Source organism: Periplaneta americana, chromosome 3 (genome assembly GCF_040183065.1).
Source record: "Periplaneta americana isolate PAMFEO1 chromosome 3, P.americana_PAMFEO1_priV1, whole genome shotgun sequence".
NCBI classification, from domain to species: Eukaryota; Metazoa; Arthropoda; class Insecta; order Blattodea; family Blattidae; genus Periplaneta; species Periplaneta americana.
The window spans coordinates 63,653,893-63,677,770 of NC_091119.1; the positions used below are offsets into that span (position 1 = coordinate 63,653,893).

The 23,878-nt window shown below is 37.1% G+C and overlaps 2 protein-coding genes across 6 annotated transcripts in view; one reads left to right on the forward strand and one right to left on the reverse strand.

Moving 5' to 3' along the window:
- Nucleotides 1–618: 618 nt before the first annotated feature.
- On the reverse strand, nucleotides 619–17,925 carry grsm (granny smith). Of its 4 annotated transcripts, none has more exons than XM_069820629.1 (9): nucleotides 17,762–17,925; nucleotides 14,483–14,646; nucleotides 14,233–14,415; nucleotides 11,620–11,928; nucleotides 7,701–7,925; nucleotides 7,446–7,624; nucleotides 5,799–6,099; nucleotides 1,645–1,755; nucleotides 619–1,022 (listed from the first exon to the last, which is right to left on the reverse strand). In XM_069820629.1, exons 2-9 carry the CDS (start codon nucleotides 14,633–14,635, stop codon nucleotides 873–875), a joined length of 1,611 nt encoding a protein of 536 aa, XP_069676730.1. In that variant the 5' UTR covers nucleotides 14,636–14,646; nucleotides 17,762–17,925; the 3' UTR covers nucleotides 619–872. The 4 variants fall into 4 exon arrangements, with proteins under 4 accessions (XP_069676730.1, XP_069676729.1, XP_069676732.1 ...); XM_069820628.1 differs by having other exon boundaries at nucleotides 14,483–14,654; XM_069820631.1 differs by lacking the exon at nucleotides 17,762–17,925 and adding an exon at nucleotides 17,531–17,708.
- Nucleotides 17,926–18,114: 189 nt separating this feature from the next.
- The window catches only part of LOC138696094 (acyloxyacyl hydrolase-like), a 49,409-nt gene continuing 43,645 nt past the window's right edge, over nucleotides 18,115–23,878 (forward strand). Inside the window, exons 1-2 of one of the 2 annotated variants that reach the window (XM_069820626.1) lie at nucleotides 18,115–18,458; nucleotides 19,727–19,883. In XM_069820626.1, coding sequence (XP_069676727.1) covers nucleotides 18,371–18,458; nucleotides 19,727–19,883 — 245 coding nt within the window. In that variant the 5' untranslated portion in view covers nucleotides 18,115–18,370. The remainder of the gene's footprint in view (nucleotides 18,459–19,726; nucleotides 19,884–23,878) is intronic. The other variant, XM_069820627.1, reaches the window with a different exon arrangement.

The window sequence follows — 23,878 nt, forward strand, 5'->3', positions numbered from 1 at the left end:
CATTAGAAAACAACAACTAATATAAACATATTGTTTAAATTTTAAGAAAGTGTCCTTATAAGCATGTTTAATTTACCTGTATTCCATGTATATTATACATTTTATTATTTTGGAAGGAACTATTTTAATGTCGGGAAGAAGATGACAAGCATGAGCTTGGAGGCGTTGTGCATCCAATAGCCACTCAGGAACCATTATCCATGTGCATTTATTTACATTTACTTCAATATTTAGCTGGAAAGAGAGTAGGGTGAGTAAAATTCCTTTATTTTAATTGCAGTAATATTAATACCAACAATGCTCTCATGTTTTTTTTTTAATTTATTACTATTGCTATTATCTTCATTATATCATGCTATAAATTCATCAAAAATAAATATTAATTTTGAAACAATGAGTTAACAGTCCTTATATGCAACCAATCGTACTGACTATTACACTCTTTAAAACCCAATTTAAGTATATCAGCATAAATACTGAGCTGATTTAAAATGGCAGCACAACTTCATGTGTACCCATAAAGCTGACAAGCAAGAACAGTTGCAATCAAGGTTCTGCATCCACATATATGGGTTTTGTTCTTCAAAGAAGAAAGTTATACAAGTTTTAGTGGAAAACTGTAAAATAATAACCCAATTATCTTTATTACGTATTCAACTGTTACATCCATTACGTTGGAATCGAGCGTGGCTTCCCTTTCATAACAATAAACCTAAATTGACGGTATGAACAATAAATACAAAGAGATCGATGAGTGAAATCCTGTGTGCACTGTTCAATGTGACAGCAATGACTAGGTAAGATACTGCTGAAGTGAGGGCATCTCTTTGTGCTGCTCATACCACAATTCAACATTATGTACATTATCTTTGTCAATTGCGCTTGAGTTTCTTGCAAGCATTGCCCATCTCAGGACCATTGCACCTCGACACTGGACTCAGACTGCGCAACATGCGATCCTGGGAGTAGACTCCAAACAGGGCGACAAGCAGGGCCACCCCGTAGCCTGTAGCACGCTCCCCCTGCACAGAGAAGTAACATTGCATTATGCAGCCATATTAAGTATTATCGCCATGGTCTCATGCTTAACATTTGGCAGGTCTTTGAGTGGCCTCGTGTGTAATGTTCGGCAGGTCTTTGAAATTTAATTGTATTATTGTTTTCAATTTCTTGTGTCACCGCTCCAATCACTCGCCTCAATTTCAATGTTGCAACCAATAAGCTGCTTCCATTATAAAATGACACCTACTTGTCTAATCCACGTGGACTAAAACCGAGGTTGCAATGTCTTGTGCTGAGGACGAACATTAAGGTATGTGATTAAAAATTATTATTAAAGAGTTATTATTAAGATTTAAGAATGTCAACATGCTCGTATATGAAACAATAATAATAATAATAATAATAATAATAATAATAATAATAATAATAATAATAATAGCCATTTAACAACATAACAAACTAGTGCTTATTCTTATCAAGGAAGTAGATGTGGCAACGTGACGCTTAGAGTGAAACCTACAGAGCAACAATCGGCAGCAAAATTGTTTTAAAAGCACACCGCAGGTTATTGTATGATGCTGGCATGTTAAGTATGAGGCCACGGCAATAATAGACTGGAGTGGCGACAAGGATGGTACTCACAATGTAGGCAGGATATGCCATATCCACATGCAGCCAAGTGCCTGGAAAGTCAAAGCCCAAGTGTGCTCCTATGAACAGACCTGCACAAGATGACTGTGCATTGTTTCTATCCTGCAACACAACATGGAAAATGTTGAGCACAGGTAAGTTATGGAAACATGATAAATAATTAAAATGTTTTTTGTGAAGATGACACATACTTTCTCATTGTATGTTTCATATGTTTTGCAATAATTCAGTTTATCTATTGTGAACGATATTTCCAATTATAATTTTTTTCCTTGAATTATCATTAAAGTGATATACTTTAACGAAATTATTTATTATAACTATTATGCATCAAAATAAACTTACGTTTCTGGATTGCGTTCTTTATAATCCCACAAAATATTGGGTTGGTGCTTAAGTTCTTAGTGTTTTTGTTTCACATGTTGGTACTTCGATTGCTATGGGTTTATCGATTGTCATTTTTTATTTGAATTCAACTGTTGTGCTTGAGTTTACATATTGAAGTTCTTATTTTTGCTGATAGTGAGTGGAGCCGTGGATGCTAGAAAATGGAGTGTCTAGAGGAGAAAGTGGAACATTTCCGACATATTCTTCTTTTTTGAGTTCAATAGAGGGGCAGGCAGCCAGAAACATTTGCGCCATGTATGGGGAAAATGCTATTGGAGAGAGCACGGCAAGAAAATGGTTTTCTCGGTTTAAGGAGGGTCGTTTTGACATTAGTGACACTCCACATTCATGAAGACCTTTGAGGTTTGATGAAGACCGTTTAAACACATCAATCCACAATGATCCACGTTACTGTACCCGAGAACTGGCAAATGTGATGAACTGTGACCATTCCATTATCGTGCTACTTGCATTCAATGGGCAAGTTTAAAAAATCAGGTGTATGGGTACCGAATGCTCTAAGTCAAAACCACAAATATCAGCATCTTTGCTTGCTCGTCATCGATTGGCTCGTGAACAACATCGAACATTCCTATCCAATATCATTACTGGTCACGAGAAATGCTGTCTTTATGCTAATATAAGGAAAACAAAGAAATGGTTGAGCTCAAACAAAAAGCAACTCCCTGTACAGAAAGAACTAAAAAAAGAAGAATATGTCGCAAATGTTCCACTTGACACTCCATTTTCTAACGTCCACAGCTCTACTCTCTAACTGTAGAAATGAGAACTTCAATTTGTAAACTCAAGCACAGCAAATGAACTTCAAATAAAAAATATCAATCAATAAATAAACCCATTTCAACCGGAGTACCAGCACATGAAACTAAAACACTAGAACTTATGCACCAACCCAATAAGATATTTGCTTCCATTCATCGTTGATTTTATGAAACCTCCTGTGTAACAGTACAGAGTATAATTTTTTCAGGAGAAAGAAAAAAGTATTTAAATATCAATAATCTACATAAAGTACGTTCACACATCGCTACTTTTGCTGTGCAACTTTTGTACTGTAACTGCAAAAGTTGCATGTCATGTCCACACAAAAGCCAAAAGTATCGCGCTGCATGCTACTTTTCATGCTGCGCAAGCGATGTGCTGCAAAAGTTGCAACTTGAGGTTGAGAGTCTGTTCACACACAAGGCGCTACTTTTGCAGCTGCAGTCTAGCTGCAGCTTGCCATTTCCGTGTTGACTTCTCAATATACATTTTGTGGTTATGTTCACATTAGAGTTTCAGATTATAAAACTCATGTGATAGCTTACTTACCTATTATTTGCTTTTCTGTCCTAACTAGTATTCAGAAATCGGCATTATTTTTACTATAAAGCTATTAAAAAACGCCTATATACTTAAATGATAACCAACAGCATATTCACGTAATCAATGTTGGCAACCCTCCTGTTTGAAACTATGCCATGGAAAATTTAAAAAAATGAATTATATCATCAGCAAATATACTCTGACTGTGTTGTACATTTAGTAACTGTTACAAATCATTTATTTTCATCACATCAAACATTAAAATATATCCAAACAATAAAAGTATCATTGGTATATTTGGGTGGCAACACTGGTCACAACCACTGCAAAAGTTTCAACAAAACCGATATTAAAAATGCTGTGGCTGCAACCCTGAAAATCCTGTTCACATGTCGCTACTTTTAAGCTGCAGTCAGTACGAGAGTTGCACAGTATTTTGTACTGCAGCGCTGCAAAAGTAGTGACGTGTGACCGTATCTTAAGAATATTAGATAATTCGGTAGAAAACATTGGTGAATATGATGGACATCAATGACATCAGTATAGGCCTATTGATATTTGATTTTCTTTTCTTCCTTCTGAAAAACTATGCTCTGTATTGTTACATAGGAGGTTTCATAAAATCAATGACGATATAATGATATTGAACTTACAAACATTCTGAACATTCATCCAAATCAGTCATTGTCACTTACAGCTAAATCAGCTTTTTGCAGGCACCTTTCCGAATACCTAATAGCTATAACTTTTTTCAATGACAGAGTAATGGACGAAACATAAGGATGGTCCAGAACCTACAATGCCCACTACTTCCAGGCTGCCCCAGACGTCATAAAATCACAACTGAAGCTGACGACTTGCAAATGGAAAATTTTGTAACAGAAAGGGCAAGTTACTTTGATGGTCTGACGGAAGAAATGATGGAAAAATCACAATCTTTCCTTGAGAATCTGCCAAAAGTTTGAACTAACGACCTCATATTTCAAGAGCTGAAACATGGATCTCTTCGAATGGAAGTTATGAATGATGCTGCTGAACATGGAATTAATTTAATTTCATAATTTAATAATATTTTGACAAAAGACGGAGAGCAGAAACAGTCATATTGCGACTGAAAGCAAATCATCCTAAGAAGTTTCCAAGAGGGTGATATTATGACGGACATTATCTATGGGAATGATGTTTATATAATCCTGTTTTACCATATAAATTTTTCTCTGTGTATTTTTACATCCAGAGTCAATTACAGCAGACCCATGAAGAACCATAATCGAATATGATATACTTATTATAGTAATTACTAAAAATCTTCTAAATTCCAAATTCTGCCACCTAGGACAACCTCTAAATATTAATATTTGTATGTGCTGGTTTTAAATATAAATGAACCACAAAAATAAATAAATAAATTAAAAAAAAAAGCCTTGTGCAGATAAACATTTCGAAATTTCATTTTTTTTGGACCATCCTAATGTATTGTATGCAGAAAGAGATTCAAAGAAGAATTGGAAACGCATGGAAGAGATTTTGGAGTCTCAGTTTCATTCTGACAGACAAGACATACAATTTAAAATTAGGAAGCAGAGTCATGAATAGCTGCATCCTTCCAGTTCTCCTATACGGAGCACAGACATGGTCTCTAATGGAAAGAGAGAGAGAGACATTCTGAGAAAGTGTCAACGGAAAATGAAGAGGAAGATGCTGAACATCACATTCAAACACAGACTACGTAACGAAGACATAAGGAGCCAAACACACCTCAAAGATGCAGCAGAGACAGCTGACAAGGTGAAGAAGAAATGGGCAGGACACGTGATGCGACTCAACGAGAACTGGTGAACATACATACTTACGACATGGGACCCAAGGATTGGCAAAGGCAACACTGGAAGACAGAAGACAAGGTGGGCAGACGAACTTAGATCAAGATTCGGCCATCTATGATCAAGAACAGCGAAAGCCCGACAACAATGGAAGCTCATCACAAAGTGATTTGCAACCCAAAAAGTGATAGTGAACAGTGGACCCTTCAACTATGACATTACAAAAGTGACCATCATTCTTGGAGTGGCTAACCGGGAACTGCTTGACAAGCCACCCTGCATAACCAGGAGGCCCTTGCCCTTCATGGGATTTCATGGCTAATTCTAATTCTAATTCTAATGTATTGTATGTTTATGATCTATCTCTGTAATGGCTTGAATCACATTAATTCTTATAAAGCCGTGGAAATATCTTGGTATTTTTGCCCTATAATTTTTGTCTGAAGAAGCTTTTAATGTAGCACATAATTCTGTAGATAATACATACTGTCTTTTGCACAATCAATGTTTATTTTTTCCTGTAACAGTTAAAGTCATGTGGTGCCCTTGTATGAAATAAAACTGTTCCTCTCAAACTAACTATCTTCACCCTATGCATCTTATACTCACTGCGACTGAGTTCTTCATGTCAGCGACTGCAGAGGCAAACTCACTGAAGTGCAGCTCTGGGCAATACGGGATAGGGAACAACAAGTCACCCGATGCTTTGCTGGCTAGCACAGCTGCCTCCTCCCATTCCTCACTGTTGGTGAGCACTGCCCCATGGTACTTCCCTGTGCTGATGCCCTGTGCACCCGTCAGAGTGGCCATGTCAAGGATGATGTTGGCCTTCAGGTCCTTCTGAGCATAGGATACTCCATCTGATAAGACCAGACGACCTTCTGCATCTGTGTTGTTGATCTCCACTGTCCTAAAGATTCACATGCAGTGATTGTCAATCATTTAATATGCATCTGAGTAAAAAGATTAATTTTCGTTTTCTGAATTGCATTCTCTATCACCCCAAAGAAAGACACCAACTTCATATATAAATTGTATGGCTTAGATAGTACAGTAAAATTCCTCGTATCCAGCACCAAAGCAATACCAAAACAATAGGATTTTGGCTAGACCGAAAAAAAAAAAAAAAAGGTCATTCATGTGAAAGGGAAGAGTTGGATGAAGATGTGAGTGGTTTTCGTGGACCGCACATGCCGCTTATTAATATTTACTCTTTACATTGTTCACACGTGATAAAAGACAGAAAACCCCATTATGTCTTTACATTCTTCACACGTGAAAACATAGACAGAAAACTCTGTTATGTTCCTGTGGTAGATTAGGTAGCATCGGTAAGCTGCCGCTTGGGCCTTGCAAACATGTAGAGAGATAGAACTGTTGCATTTTTTATTATATTTTATTGCATTTTATGAACTTTAGTGATAAAACAAAGAAAATGGAATTGAATCGCTCCATGCAGAAAGGGCTTCAGTCACAAATTTAAAAAAAAAAACGAGATATTGATGGAAATCATATCTTTATGGATGGTTCCATCAGCCTGTGCAGAAAGGTATTCAGTCCAATGCTTGGAAAGACAGAAGCTGAAGCGTCAGGCTCAGAGTTCTATGCAGAAAGGAATACATAGTACACACAGTTTTCCTTAGTTTTCTCAAAACCAGGTCTAATGGACTGAAGCCCTTTCTGCATGGGGCGATTCAATTGGATAGGCCACATGCTGAGAAAGCCATATGGAGCTATTGAGAAAACTGCAATTGACTGGAATCCACAAGGAGTAAGTAAGAGAGGACGGCATAGAAAAACAAGGAAACGATCAATAGAGGAGAAAGTAGAGAGATGTGGGAAAAGCTGGAAAGAGGTGAAATAGATTGCTGGCAACAGAATACGCTGGAGGAACTTCACTGCTGCCCTACGTTTCACCTAGGAACAACTGGATTTAAGTCAAGTCATGAACTTTAATGAACACTGCTGAATAATGACCAAATTGTGTATTTTATTGTCAAATATCCAGACTTCTTGCTCAAAATTAAGATCCCTTTTACAGTGAATTATGTTCCATGCACAAAGGATCAATTGCAAGGTAACAGATAGTTTCAATGTCAAGTGGTTATCAAAAGCAACCTAAAAGACAAAGATCACTTAATGCTTCAACATATATTTGGCAATCTCGATTTACTGCTTCATGACAAAGTAGGTCTACAGGTTAACTGAAATTTCAGCAAGTAATATTTATGGGCATTCAAAGCAAATATGACAAACCTGCCCGAGTACAAAAGGTGAATGTCATCAGGTCGAGTTGCATCTGGACCAACTGCATTCTCAGCCAAGCAGAAGACTGCATGAAGGTTTTGAGTGAAGCCCTGCCGTACAGCTGCGTAAAAGGCACCCAGCACACCAGCGGCACCACCACAGTCGCGTTTCATTCCTGGCATTGCAGTCTGTAGCAAAACAATTTACAATATGAACACAACAGATCAATATGGTCCAGACACTCACAATTTGGACATGTCTTACTTTGGCTTTGATGCTGAGGCCTCCAGTGTCATAAACAATGCCTTTGCCAACCCACGCAATGGTCTGAGTGGCACCTTCAGGGTTATGGGACAGCACAGCCAAGGCAGGAGGCACAGATGCGGCCTTTCCAACACCATAGATGCCTCCGAATCCGCGCACACGCAATTCCTCCCCTCTTATTATCGTTGATGTCACACCAAGTGAGTCTGCAACAGCTCTCACTTCCTGTTTACAGCAACAGAACAAAGTGACAGAAACTGTAACAATAATGTAAGGACTCTAGCCTTTAAAATAAACATCTTCCAAAAAAGTTGTAATACTTATAGATTATGAAGCAAATCGAATCAAGAAGTTTACAAATTATGTAAAAAAAAAATCTTACACTGGAAGCCATCATACACAAATCTTTTATAGAATTATCAATTACAGTAAAATCCTGTTTTTAAGGAATAATCTGTTAAGTCCCACCAAATTACCATAAGAAATTAATTCCTGATTTTAAGGAAACCCAGTTTAAGGAAAATCCTGCTTTTAAGGAATACTTTTCAAGTGAATTTTGTGATAATGAAGCCCAAAATATTCTACTCGACTTTCAATAATCGATAGTATCGGCATATTCGATAGTGCATCTCAATCGATAGTAATGAAGCATTATGTGGTGGCATTATTCTTTATTGCTCTTTATGATCTATCTTTGCTTGCTTTCACAGTGTGTTGCTTTGTTCTCGGAAGTTGTGTGGGTCCTGTTTCCAGTTCTTTTATAAGTTTATACTGTTTATGCATCATTGTAATAGCGAATAAGAGGAAGAAATTAACTATCGGACAGTAAGTGAAAATAATAAGGGCTAATCTTCATATAACACTATTGGACATAGCAAAAAAGCATGATTAGCCAACTACTTCATTATGGGAATAATGAAGAAGAAAAAGAAATTTTTAATGCCGAGTTTCAGTGTGGTTCAGGTTCAACCAAATGGGAAAACATTAGTGCCTCACCATCTCAAGAGTTAGAAAATATTATAATGAAATTTATTGTAAATAATAATTGTAGACCTAATTAAATGATTATAATGTATGGTCTATAATACACATGTTACAGTCTATACAAAACTGGAAAGGTATTGACAGTTCAGCGGCTTCGAGGCATCACCATGGCAACTGCTCAAATTAGCCAATCATACGGTATGATGACAGGTCGGCGTTGTCGGTTGTTTCATAGCTAGCACGTGGTAGCCAGCTGTTTTGTTTAGAAGAGTTGAATTTTAGTTTCTGTGTCGCAGAAGATACTGGTGTTTTGTCGTGGCTATTGTTTTCATAGTTATTCCGGTGCCATGTGTATTTATAATACAGACTACGTTAAGAAAGATGCTACTAGATGCAGAATCTCGCACAACAATGTTTATTCTCTGCACACTATTGTAAAGAATATAGTTTTAAATATAAACAAATTGATGGCTGCAAGATGTTAATGGAGAGAAATGACAATATCTACGTTGTTTTTAATCTTTTTTCATGGTTCTGTATAACAAAGTTTTACTTGGAAAGTCAATAATATTGCATACGTGAATTTTTTTAATGAATATCCATATTTTGAGTAACGTAACTTCAGTTAGCAATATGACTGCTAATTTTTTATACATCTTGTACAATCGTCAGAAATAGTATCACCATCATCTTTCGCCTTATTTAAGTGATAAAATGAAATAGGTCTAATTGATTCTGCATCATTATTACTGATACTAATATATGATACACTACACGCCTCACTATTTTCTGTATTGTTAGCCACATTATGGCACTCAGATTTATGTAGGTCTGGCACTTCTCCACGAGACATTGACTGATGTAAGGTAGTCCATGCAGCTAAAAACTCTTTCCTTTATAACTTTAAATTTATAGCAAGAAATCTTGATTACGGTTTATACTAAGCTTACATACTGTTTGCACAATATGTACCATATTCACATTCACTCACTCTTTTATTATTGTTATTATTATTATATTTGTGTAGTCATAGAGTTCGTATGATATAAATTTACGAGTTCGCATCCGTTCCTCAATTCTGACAAGGCAGACAAGCGACTCTATCAGTCGCACCGCACAACTTCACAATGATGTTCTCTTCCTGCATGTCTGAGAGAGAACTGTCAATATCTTTCTAGACTAGACGCCAGTTCGGAAGGCGATTGGCTGCTAGCGTTTGCGTCGAGAGAGACAGGTAGTGAGAGAAAGGCAATGTGCAGCATTGCCACATCATACTTCACGCGCGTGCGCGATACAAGTAGCTGAGGAGAGAATTTCAATTTTAAAAAGACAATAATGACCTTAGCCGTTGATTACTGCAAGCGTGACAAACCTTTTATCAGAACATTATCAAATCTTACGTTCTATTAATAATGCTTATACCAAGTTTTAAGATTTTTATGTGCGGTATTATTATTATTATTATTATGTTATCACACTGTTTTAATACGAAATGTATACGGTGTATTACTAGAAAAAATGATACACTATTTAAGTAGAAATTGTATTTAGGTCTATTTCTAGACGAAAATTATTTTAGCTAGTTAAATACCCTAAAACAATAACTACGAGTACCATCTTATATTGCCACATTTCGGTCACATTTAATATAAATTAGGATTTAATAAATATTCAGTACCTGGTTTTAATCGAAGTCGCTGATTCCCTCATCAGTCCCGTCAGATTTTTCAGAGTCAGATTCTCGAAGGTACATATCTAATACTGTACGTCACAGCACACTTTTATTAAAATCATCTAATTCAGAGACTTGTTTTTTCACGACGAGGATGTTTTCCAGGAGAACGAAACGTGGCAGTTACACTCACATTAAAAGATTTGTTTCCTTCACTAGCAATTCTTTGCACGGTTCGCAAACCCACACCACATGCTTCTGCAGTCATCTCCTGCGCGTTGGCAATGTTGCGGCCAGCACCATGATGCCCAGCAGAGTTCTGCTCGTTAATGTTTTTAAAATAATTATATACCTTAAACACTATTTCCCACGTCTGCCTGTGCAGTACTTGCCTTTTTATAGTATCTCCTTCCATTTATTTATCTTACACATACACAGTATATGTTAGTTTTACTTATTCAATGTTTTAAAACACTCACACATGAACAAAGTAACTCGAAAAGCACTTGTTATAGACTGATTCTGATTGGTTCTCCTGTTCAAGCTTGTGACGTCACATGCCATACAGGCTACGGCGCATCTAGTAGCCGTCCGCCTTCCGAATTGCCGTCTAGTCTAGTTTTGTATAGACTGTACTATTAGTTATTTTAGCCTTTCCTTCCCATTTTATGTAAACCACTTTTTGAGGAAAATCTCTATTTAAGGAAAAAAAAAGTAATCCCTCAGAGATTCGTTAAAAAGGGATTGTACTGTAATACAACACTTGGCGAGAAATGAAGAGACATCTGTTATATCACAACAGAAAAACTAGAGAAATTTTGTGGACATTTGGAAACTACACTTACGAAGACAAGGAAAGGAAACATTACTGTTCAAGACCAAGCAAACAACAAATGTTATCAGCACATCTCCACAAGCATTAAACCACAAAGAAAGTATCAACTAGATATCAACAAGAATTCGAGAAATAAAACAAAAATCTTAAAATTTCAACAAACGGTGCGTAAAATTGTAGGATAAAAGTAATAAAAAAGAACTATTATGTGCAAACTAATTCATTTCCATTCTAATTTTCCACTTGTCATGATTTCTTACCACATCAGTTACACAGAATGAGATGCATGTATGCAAAGAATCTCAAGAAATCGTCTAAAAATAACAACCTTATAACTTGATAAAAAACTGGATAGAATAAAGCACAAATGGATTATATTCAAAGGCAAGAAAGAAAAGAGTGTAAAACAGTGAAGCGTGGACTCTCACCTGTAGGAAGTGATCGACATTCATATCGTTGCAGGGGGCATCCACAATTCTGGCTGCCAACCTCACACCAGTGCATGCACTCTCCAGGCACTTGAGGTCATCTGCAGACAGCGCCAGCTTGTCGTCCAGGCTGCCATTGCTCTCCACCGTCACTTGGCACTCAGCACTCGGTACCAATAGGAACTCGACACTCACTGTGGTGTTGGGTGTCTGCCCTGCTGGGTTGCTGGACGTTTTGCGTGAGAACAGTGGATAGGCGCGTGCCACAGCACAGGCAGAGGCAAACACGTCAGAGCGCTCACACACAATCTGCACACAGACAACTGCATCAACTCATGGCTCAGAAGGAGAGGATATGATTAGGAAACGCAATAGTTTAATGGAAAGTATGTTGAATTGTAGTGCTTGAAACAATGATTCACCTGGCACGCCCAATTGTAAGTGGTGGACAAAGATGGTGTTTGATGGTATGCCTTCATGATGGCTAAAAGAACAAGCTTTGGTGCATCACCCACTAAATGGGGACACTTAAGTGAATGACAGTCAAGTGCCCGCCACTGGTTAAAAAAATATATCAAAAAAACCTATATTATAATTGTATGTAGTTTTTTTATTTTCATAGGTTATTTTACGATGCTTTATCAACATCTTAGGTTATTTAGCATCTGAATGAGATGAAGGTGATAATGCCGGTAAAATAAGTCCGAGGTCCAGCACCGAAAGTTACTCAGCATTTGCTCATATTGGGTTGAGGGAAAATTCTGGAAAAAACCTCAACCAGGTAACTTGCTCCCACCGGGAATCGAACACAGGCTACCTGGTTTCACAGCCAGACGCGCTAACCGTTACTCCACAGGTGTTGTATGTAGTTAGCCATTGTTTCCATGATGTCATTTTTTTTTCCTATGGGACTGTTTTCAGACTGATTTAGACTTGATTCAAAGCATTCTGAAGGAAACGGAAGGGTTTTTATTGGGCATATAAATGCATATTTGGACTTTTTTTAATTTTGTAAAATATTTAGTACGAAGCTGCATATTAACATATTTTGGGAGTAACTGTATGCATATTTAGGCATTTTTTAAGTTTTATAGCATATTTTGTAAAAATTCGCGTCATAATGTTATATTTTGCGCATTTCTCATATTTAATACATTCATTCAAACCATAACAAGCTGTGATAAAATGTAATACTATGAAAGTTTTACACGATAGCTCTTAAATGCTTTATTTTCAGAGAAATGTAATATTATGAAAGTTGATGCGAAAAGAAGTTTTTCTCACTATAAAACAATACTCAGTGACAACAGGAGAGGGCTTTCATTTGATAACCTTAAAATGCATGTTGTCATCAATTGCAACAATCCAGCTGGTAATGCAAACTGAGGTATGTTTTTTATCGATACTTTCATATGCTTAATATACATTTGCGAGGTTCGCATACAAGTTTTAAGCAAGCAGAATAATTAAAATTTCCCATTTTTACAGGGTCCATGCTATTTTGCAGAATCCTGTTGAAACTGTGAATGCTGTGTTGTGTTTCTATTCTACAGACAGAGGACATTTGAAGTAATTTGCTTAAATATAACATACAACTGGTTAGACATGTTTTAATCCATGTATAATGCCGAGAATTAAAAAATCTAACATACATGTGTTACTGATAAAGTCATATTTTTATGTTCTTTAGGTCATAAAAAGCATGCATATATCCTGTTTTTAGGTCATAAAAATCCGCGCCCTAATCATCACCATCCAAAACATGTATTATACCAAGTGGTTTGTTAGGGACTCACATCAATCCACCTTTTAGCCGAGTGACACTTAAAGAAAGTAAAAGTCCATTCAGTGGGGTGTTGGTCAACATAGGGAGCAGGTCTAGTGGTAGGGCTCCTAGCTTTAAGCTTCTAGACAGGCTTGGAGAACAGAACATATATATATATATATATATATATATATATATATATATATATATATATATATATTTTGATTGGTTTTATGAGTCTTCATGGTCTCTGACTTCACGGGTGTCAACAGATCTAACTGAAGAGAATTTTTGGGCGATGTTGAATGTATTTGGCAGCACAGTTTTCTGCATTAACACAAATGAGTTGTTAATGATTTCCACGTTTCAGAGCCTCTTGAAGTGTATGTGAAATTACACATGTTGCTTATATGGCTATTGACAATATCTGGTCCACATCTGTGAAGTAACGGTTAGCGCGTCTGGCCGCGAAACCAGGTGGTCCGGGTTCGATTCCCAGTCGGGGCAAGTTACCTGGTTGAGGTTTTTTCCGGGGTTTTTCTTCAACTCAATATGAGTAAATGCTGGGTAACTTTCGGTGCTGGACTCCGGACTCATTTCATCGGCATTATCACATTCATCTCATTCAGACGCTAAATAACCTAGATGTTGAAAAAGCATCGTAAAAAAACCTACTAAAGTAAAAAAGAAAACAATATCTACACGTCAATCACCTTCAGAAGTTTTGTAGACACACTGTACAATTTGATATAGACTTTATTAAAATATCACGTTTCCCGATCACATCTCTCACCTTGTCAGTCGGGCTGCATCATATGTGACTCACCAACTTGCATGTGATACCATACCACGATGGACTCGTCGGCACCCACTGTGGTGCTGCGCACAATCTTGGTAATGGCGTGTGCACGTGAGGGGGCATTGTGCCGACTGCACTTGACAGGTAGTGCAGCCAAGGTCGCCAGATTGAGGTACAGGGAGCACGTGTCTGTGGGGGATGGGTGGAGACTCGCCAAAGCAGTCAAGTACACCTGCAAAAGAGAAGTGGCTATACAACTGTGCAACAGGCAAACTACTCACATAACAAGGTCCACCAACCTCCTCTGTGACACGTGGCTCCAGCTTCACCTTGATGTCACTGAACTTGACCTTGGCTAGGTTCTTCACTTGCCCTATGATGACCACCGGGTGGCTCTGTGGATCAGTCTTTGTCAGCGAGCCCATGAACTGCAGTTTTGTTGACGACATCATGCGCTGTGAGTCTGCAACACTCAAGCAGATATTTCTTATGCTAACAGTTGCTCTGTTACCATTTTTACCACTAAATTCAAGGTTTATAGGTTCAAATCTTGATATAGTTGATGGATTTTTTACAGGTGATAAATATGTTCAAGTATGGCTTCTCTTAAAAGAGAAGTAAAGCAAGAAGACACTTAAAAGCATCTGTCCCGGACTGATGGGCATCCAACTAAAATGAATCACATTTATTTCAATCACTTTTCTACTTCATATGACTTTTTAAGGACAATAAACATAATTGGCATGGCTTTTTTCTTTTTTTTTCGAGAAGTAAAGCTAGGAGATCAAAGTCTTGGTTAGCATTTAGTATTAATCAGTAGTCATTTATCCTCTACTTCCATGCAGTTCATTTTAAACTATGCAAGACCCAGCAAAAAGGCCAAGTACTAGCAATAGCCAATACCAGATTAAGCTAGTGTGGAGTCAGTAGCATAAAGGGACCCCAAATTTATATAAAAAAAGCACATAGATATTAAAATGTAAGTATTTTACTTGAACAATAAAGCAATTCAATATTTTCATTTTATATTCAGCCAGTTAAATGTCAATACATTAGAGATGGTTCTAGCCAGGGATGGTTTTGATAAAAATAAGGGGTGCGCTTCTGAACAGAGGCAGTGGCATTTCCTCTAAGGTTAGAGCCCAGTTTAGGTGTGTGTATATTAATCGAAAATTAGAGGCTAGAAAATATTGAGAATATGACGCATGTTTATAGGACATTTTTTCCGATTAATACATACACACACCTAAACTGGGCTCTAACCTTAGGGGAAATGCCGCTGCCCCTGTTTGGAAGCGCGCCCAAAATAAGTACCTGCAAGTAGTGAATAAAGCAGGGTGAAAACATTTTTTCCTGGTTCAAATTCAAATTTATTATCTAAAAGGAATGTCGCAATATTGTAAGAGAATCATGCAAAAAAGTTGTCAATGTAAAAATATGCCTCCTCCCCTAGTTTAAAACCTCTAGAACCACCACTGTTGCTGTATGTAAGTATTTACATGCTATATAAATATCAATGCCAAATGTCAGAAGTAACGAAACTACAATTTAAATATGAACGGAGAAAAATTCTCTCCAGCATTGGGACTCAACCTGGGTTTTCAGCTCTACGTGCTGATGCTTTATCCACTAAGCCACACCATATTCTAGTCCTAATGCCGGATTGAATCCTTTCAGTTTCCCTTTGATGCCCAACTCTCATGTACTGTGTCACAGATGTGTGACAGTGGTACAATGTCCAACACACTATGTACAGAGGTGCACTCATTATGAGTGACTAGGTGGCTGGGATCCGACGGAATCACTAAGTGATTACTTACGCGTATCATATTACTATGATGTACCGAAATACATATGAGATTTCCGTGCAGGAATTCTGCATTATCATATGGCTTAGCAGATAAAGCGTCAGCACGTAGAGCTGAAAACCCAGGATAGAATCCCGGTTCAGGAGAGAATTTTCTTAATTCCACCCATCCTTCACCATATAACGCAACCTCCCACCACAAACGATACTGGTGATGGACAATGCACCATATCACATAGTGATAATAAACTGCCCAACAGTTCTAATAAAAAACAAGACATTCAAGATTTGGCTTGGCCACTCTACCCTATTATCTCCTCGCTTAGTTGCCTCATGAATGATGCGTCATGAGGTTCCAACCAGTCTTCAGAATGTTGACTAAACATACATATTAAGACTGACTTAAACAGAACAACACTGACTTATATAATATACGAAGTGAGAAGGCAGAACTGCTCATGTTAGTCTGTGTCAATCTTCTGAACCCATATTATATAGAGCGAATTTCATTTTCAATGTCCATGGTAATACAGTCTTGAGACTACCATCATATCACTAGGATTTGTCTCCAATAGAATACATACGACGGATTGTTAAATGCCGAGTTGCAATGAAGAATGTGAATTTCATCAAAGAAATCTGGAATTACACAGAAGAAGAATCAGGCAATATAACTATGTCAGCATGGAATATATATGTAATGCATGGACTGGAGAATGCTTTGTTATTTTACAACGCTTTATCAATTGCTGTGATTATCTATCAGGTATGCTAACCGTTATTCCACAGCGGTGGACTGGACTGGAGGTAAAGTATAGAGCGGCCGTACAGTCGACGGTATAATTGAAGACGAAATTGAAAGACTCGTAACAGTGGATTCTGATTAGAATACACACGATGCTTCATCTGATGAATGTGCGTCTGATTCTGAGTTTTCGGGAGCGCATCCATCGTTACGTTTTCCACTTACGAGATAAGACATACTACGAAAGACCGATAGAAATACTGCAATACGTAAATAATGCACCCATTTTAGTCTTGTATGTCGACTGAAATATTATATACTTATATCATCTTTAATTGTTTACGTACCGATATCTACTGCTGACTTAAATAGGGCTACTGCCAATAACAACGGTAATGATGGTGGTGGTGGTGGTGATGATGATGATAATAATACTAATATTGAAAGCATAACGCAGTTTTCACCATCCTTACATTTCTATAATTATGATTATAATACAGGCTGTATCAGACGTTGAAACAGACACGAGCACGTGAAGCGTACTCCGGCTACAAGCCCAATTCCCATCCACCAGCTGGTCAGTACAAGTTTTATATCAACGCTCGTCTTTCTAAATGAAAGTCACATAAATTTTAGTATGTCAATACTAATGATATACATAATTATAACTACTATAGCATTCCTGACCTCTGCAGAATCTACAGGAGAGAGTCACCAAGAATAATTAAAATTGCCAATACAAAACTAAGCGAAATTATTCTTACAGTACTGTGTTTCGCAAATTCGGACACTAACCATACTCCACAACAGCTGATAATGATATTTATCAATTCGGCGATTCGTTTTTAAACCGATACTCCACAACTCTCCCTCAACCCTTGTAGACCGCACCTAAAACTAGGCGAATCTTGCCATATCTCACATCTTACGACCTCACCGTGCCAGATATTAATAATTTTAAATGCAGTATACATGCTAATAAAATTTATTATTTGTAATAGCTACACAGATGATTTATATACGTACTAAATTTTAATAATTCGGATATTGAAAACGCTGAAGATTTAACAAATCGTTACATCCTTCTTCTTCTTCTTCTTCTTTGGTTTGTTTAACGACGCTCCTGTCGCATTTTGTGACCCGTTAATCCAACGAAAGGGAAATGAAACAAAACTGTACTGCCCAAGTACCAACTTTACAGTAACACTTTGTTATGGACATTGCAAGAAATTTAGCACAATGTATAATGCTTAATTTCATATTTAATGTTATTTCAATGAAGTATGTGCAGAACTAATGCATATTCATGTGAGTGCAAAAACAATTCGATATTATTTTCTGACGTAGGTGGGAATTTCTTTTGTGTAAGAAAGAAATTTTGTTACAAACTTGAGTCGTCATATGACGATGACGGATGATGATGATTATCACCTTTTTTTTTTTTAGAGAGAACGTCAGTTTTGTGTGTTTGGAAGGTTACAAGTGAAAATGACATTGAAGGTTTTAAGGAAATACAATGTAGCGTATAGCTCGACTTTGACCTACAGATAACTTTTAAAAACATAGAACAATTGAGCATTGCCAGTCAATTTTAAGAGGATAATACATCACTGGTTACGTCCTTAACCTGTACCAATGCACTGTACTGTGAAATATGTCGTGATTTTTTTGTTAGTGTCTTTTGTGGAAGGAAGAGGAGTAAATGGAGGTTTCTCATGTGCAGGTAATTTACCTACATTTGTTATAATTATGATGGTATATAATAATTATATATGCAAGACTACAAGACTGACTGACAAGATTACTTTATAGCTTTCCTATATAAAAAAACGTTTAAAATTCAACATAAACGAAACGCTGTAGTTTCGAGAAATTAATTGTAAAGGGAATTAAGACAGCATTTAAAATAATAGTTATCTTTGTTCAATGTTGACAGTCAACCAGGACCACCTGGTGCAATCCTAAGCCTATCTTTGATATCTCCCCACACCATGGAACTGACGTCTGATTTATGTTTAGTTATGGTTAGATAGGTTAAATGAAGGGATAGCTAAGTGACACGAGGCCGAAATATGTGACAAGGTTAGTGGGTTAGTTGAGGGGGATAATAAAAGTGACTTGAGGCCGAGGAATGTGAAACGTTTTCATGTATCTTTTCTCTCCGTGTGTAGTGTGGGAAGATATCGAAGTTTCACCCAATCCTGCATGTGGGTGAATCTTTCAAATGTAGCAAATTTCCAACGGGCGCGCTTCTGTACAGCAACATTAGGGGATTTCACAGGCTTTCAAGGAACATCTCACGAAGATATGAAGTGGTTATAATTTATTGGCATAAAACGTATAGCAATCGGAGAGAATGGCTGTGCAATAGGTAATGACAGGAGTGATTGTAATGAAATAGAAGGTACGTATTTACTTAGTTATGTGAGAGATAACAGCTGATATTGATTGCAGTAAATACAAGGTATAACTCTTTAGTTTTCTAAATGCATGTGGCGGGTTTGGGTACTAATACTGTTGTGACTGCTGCTGAGATACACGAGTGCGGTACAAAAATGCCTGACCGCACTGCACCTCTCCCCTTGCGGTCCTAGGCTTCATTCACAACAAAACATCAGCTCTCTAAGCTCAACTACACTTAGAAAACGAATGAGTACGGTAATACTTATTTTCTGGCTGTATGAGGATTAATGGCCAGTAATAGTTGCAGTGAAATACAAGCACATATTTACTTGGTTATTGGAGAGGAATAATTGCCAGGAGTAACTGCAAGGAAGTAGGCTATGAGAGGTGTAATGACAGTCATGAGTGTTTGCAGTGAATACAAGGCACTTATTTACTTAGTTACGGGAGAAGTAATGGCCAGGAATGATTACAGTGAAGTATGAAGTACAACACATTTATTTGACTGTGCTTGAGATAATAGAAGTTTAATATGTTTAGTGAATTCTCGAAACTTTGGAATATACAATATATACTTACTGCTTACAGGATGTACCATCATCTCTGGTATCGCAGATCAGCTAGCACAGATCCACAATGAGACACTGCTGGCTGCTTCATTGCGGCTCTGCCAAATGATGCCAGCTGTTGCAGAGTCATACTGTATAGAAGCTGTCACCACACTTGAACCTATCATCACTAACCCGTAAGATAATGGACACGGCAAATCAATATATTTTTCAGGTTACTCAAAATATGAATTACAAGAGGTGGATAAAAAATTGTATAAATGGGCTTTTAAGTCTTGAATGATTAGAGGAATGTGGATGGAACAACATGAGAAAAAAAGCTTAGAATGTAACTTTTCAAATTTTTTCAATGTGATCATCACCATTATATTTGTCCCAATGTTGAAGTAGTAGTTTCTTCATCTTGTCAGTGAAGAAGTATGTAGTGTGTTCCTTCGCCCAGTTCTTCACTGCGGCCTGAAATTAGTTGTCATAATCACAGTACATTACTTTGCTTTAAGACCATGCATTAGTGTTGTTAATAGTGAACATCGAATTGAGTCGGATGTGGAGTGTTAGAAATATGTATCTGGGAATCAAAATTTATTCTGCTTCAGAGTTCCTGTAATGACCTTGTGCTGGAACCTGGTTTGATCATGATGGCCAAGAACACTACAAGCAATTTTTAATGTACGTTGCTGATGAAGAGCTTATGAAAGAGAATTGTGCTTTAAGTTGGTCTTGCAAACACCAAAATTAATGCTTTTCTTCCTCTCTTCATCAATGACTTAACAGTAGATCTGTCCATATGATCATCACCACAAAAATGTTGTCAATGTATATTTCTCTCTAGGTGACGTGTTTTCAGCTCGAAGGAATTCAGTAATAGTATATTGCTTTAACCTTAGACAGGTAATGCTCGTAAGATTTACGACGCGGACTTTTATTTTTGTCCATTGTTGGTGATTGTTTCAGTGGTGACTTCCGGTTTTCCGTGTACCTCTTCTTGTGTATTGAACTCTCTGACAATGTTCTTTCAGCTGTTAAACAGATAACACGTGTTGTAATTTCAGAGGTTCCATCGTAATTATTACGTTCATTTATTTACCTTTAGTGAGAGTCTACTCGGGAAAACCAGTACTATAGGGCTATATAATAAGGTAAGATTTGAAAGTAATTGATTAACTAGCGGACTTACTCGTGTTATGTAAGTCTGTGCGGCTTACAGCTGTTTTGGTGCTTCATCACACCATCCTCAGAGCCTACTCAGCCTGAGCCTGAGTAGGCTCTGAGGATGGTGTGATGAAGCACCGAAACAGCTGTAAGCCGCACAGACTTACATAATTAACACGAGTAAGTCCGCTAGTTAATCAATTACTTATATTCAAGTGTTAAAAGTAGTGTACGCAACATTCAAAATGGAAGGTAAGATTTGCCTTCATTTCGTCCCACAACATAGCGTTGTGGTCTAAGATCTAAGACATCATACCTAGCCGCGTCTGTGGTTCATATTAGCACACCAGTCTTCCATCCAGGAGATTCGGGTTTGATCCCCGACCAGATCATAATCGAATTTATGGTGAACAAAGAGGATTCCGATGCTGATAAAGGAAGAGCTTGAGGTTTGGGGCTACTTATTAGGCTAGTCGTGTGTGGATGGGATATGGCTTCATCAGGGGCTGAAGCAGGATGGCCCACCTGTCAGCCGACGATGACAGAAAGGGTTGGGCTCTGGGCCCCTGGGTTTATCAGGCAACTCGTCCAAGAAACGAAACCTGGCTCTATCAGGGATAGAGGCAGGATGCCCCACCTCTCAGTGTCGGATTCACAAATGATACCAGTGTCACCTGTCAGACATGAACAATCATCGTATAATATTATATTGAGCGTACAATGGGTAAAAGCATGCCTAAGTATAAGGACCTGTCCTGGTACAGCCCTCGTAAAGCCAAGCCATCATATTTAGGACTCGCGCTATGGAGTACGCACTGGTTCGACTCCTTATGGGGAAGGTAATTTCTCACTAAATTTCGGCCAGTGTATAGGACCAGTGTCCATCCAGCATTGAGATAAATTTGGGGAACTGTGATAGGTAAAAAAATGTGGTTGCAAAAATCAGTTATAACGGCTGGGGGGATTATTATGCTGATCACATGATACCTCCACATGTGACAACGAGTTATGGGCTGGAAAACATATGAAAAAAGAGTATATTATGAATTTGAGTTGAATACGTCATAGTTTTACTGAGCCAGCTTCGATTTCACTAATACGAATAAAAGTATTAGCGGTGAATCAAATGTAGAAAAAAAACTTAATTATGGACTGTATTAAAGTCGATATTTTAATTGTGTGGCTATAAATGAAGTGAACAAAGCAATATGCTTATGAAAATGAAGTTTACTGTTAATCAATATGGCAAGGTTTTTTTTTTATCAGTTTTGTTAATTTGGTTTTGATTTCACTGAAGTGTGTTGAATATAGGTAAAGTAGTTTTCTTAGTAAAGGACACAACATTAATAGTTTCGGAAATATTGATCTTCATGGATTTCCCATCACACTATTTTACAATATAATCTGTGTCTCTAGAAAGAGACTGGGCTCAGCAATATTTTTAATAATACAGAATGTGGTTGCACATACTCTATGCATCACATTCTGTCCTACTTCTATCTTCAGAATTTGAAGTCTCCCATCACCATGTCCAAGTTGAAATCCGAATCATCACTGACATTATGTTTGATTACCATTCTCTCAAAGCACTACCATCAACAGCATTTGATATGCACTATTTCTTTGAAATACAACTTGCCACCGACTATAACATGCACCTCAGTTTTGAAGGTGGAGATTTTAACAAAATGGGTACATATTATAATCGAGTAAATACGATACTCTTTATGCTTCTTGCAAGAGTTCCTATACATTTATATAATGTTATGTATATGAGATGCTACAATTTTTTTTTGTTCGGATAAAGTAATTTTTGTCGAATAGTAAAATGGAACATTTTACATAATAAATTATCATTAATATATTTCAAACCTTGAAAATAATTTCAGAAACTCTTTAACAAAATGAACTTCATTTTTCTGCATTTGAAATTTTTGAGAACAAAGGAGCAACTGTTCACAAAATTACAATAAAAGCAAATATTATTATTTCTTAATAATTCGAATTAGAGTTTTAAAACCTTCATTAGTACAAAAATCAACTCGCACTCGTCTTTATCAAATAATAGCTCGACCAGTCTTACGTTATGGGAGTGAAGCGTGGACTATAAGGACAAAAGATGAAAACATACTAACAGCTTGCGAGATGAGATTCATGCACCGAACAGCTGGCTACACTAGATGGGATTGAAAGAAAAATGAAGATATCCTTCAAGAACTTAATGTGTCATCAATACTGGACTATATCTCCAGATATCAGTTAAACTGGAAGGAACACGTCTCAAGAATGGTTTCATCCAGGATCCCTAAGGCAATAATAAAGTATCGTTCAAATGGGGAATGGTCACTTGGTCGACCTATGAAAAGATTGCAAGAAAATCGCTTTTTCAGGCCGTAACAGTTCTTTTAGGACTAGTACTCGACAGGATGATGATGATAATAATTCGAAATAAATATGGTGTTCCTGTGTTTAATGTTAGGCCTATATTTAAATAGTGTGACAGAAAGAGAATCTTCATAAATTATTTGAAAATTTTAGTGAGTGTTAGCTTCTGATTAAGGAAAACAGTTTAAACACAGGCAACTAGACTTATCAAAATATAAAGCTATTTGAAAATTGAAGCTAATCCACAGATTATTATTTAATGACTTTATACTTCAGACTTGCTGTTGGTTCTGAGTTCACGTAATCATGAAAAGTTGTTGTTATTATCTAATGCTGGGCTTTGGCAACGAAGCCATTAGTGCTCTTGCTCTCCAATATTTCTCTGTGGTGGATCCATCAGGTAGAACTTCACAGGTTTGTAGATGATCTTCAGTCATTTCTTCTTTGTTGCATAGAGGACAATTTGGATTCGTGTAAATTCCTATTTTAATCATGAAAAGTTACATTGCCTATTATAAACACAATATGTATAGCCTACTGTATATACACTGCGTAAGACATTAAATATTATAGAACCACAAGCTGTGTTATGTATATTCACAGCCATGTTAAATTAACATATATTTCAAAATGC

Coding starts and splice junctions, on each gene's coding strand:
- grsm (XM_069820629.1), bottom strand. CDS start 14,635: ATGATGTCGTCAACAAAACTGCAGTTCATGGGCTCGCTGACAAAGACT. Junction 7,926..11,619: donor ATGTCGATCACTTCCTACAG/GTGAGAGTCCAC, acceptor TGCTGTAAACAG/GAAGTGAGAGCTGTTGCAGA. Junction 1,023..1,644: donor TGGCATATCCTGCCTACATT/GTGAGTACCATC, acceptor TTCTCTGTGCAG/GGGGAGCGTGCTACAGGCTA.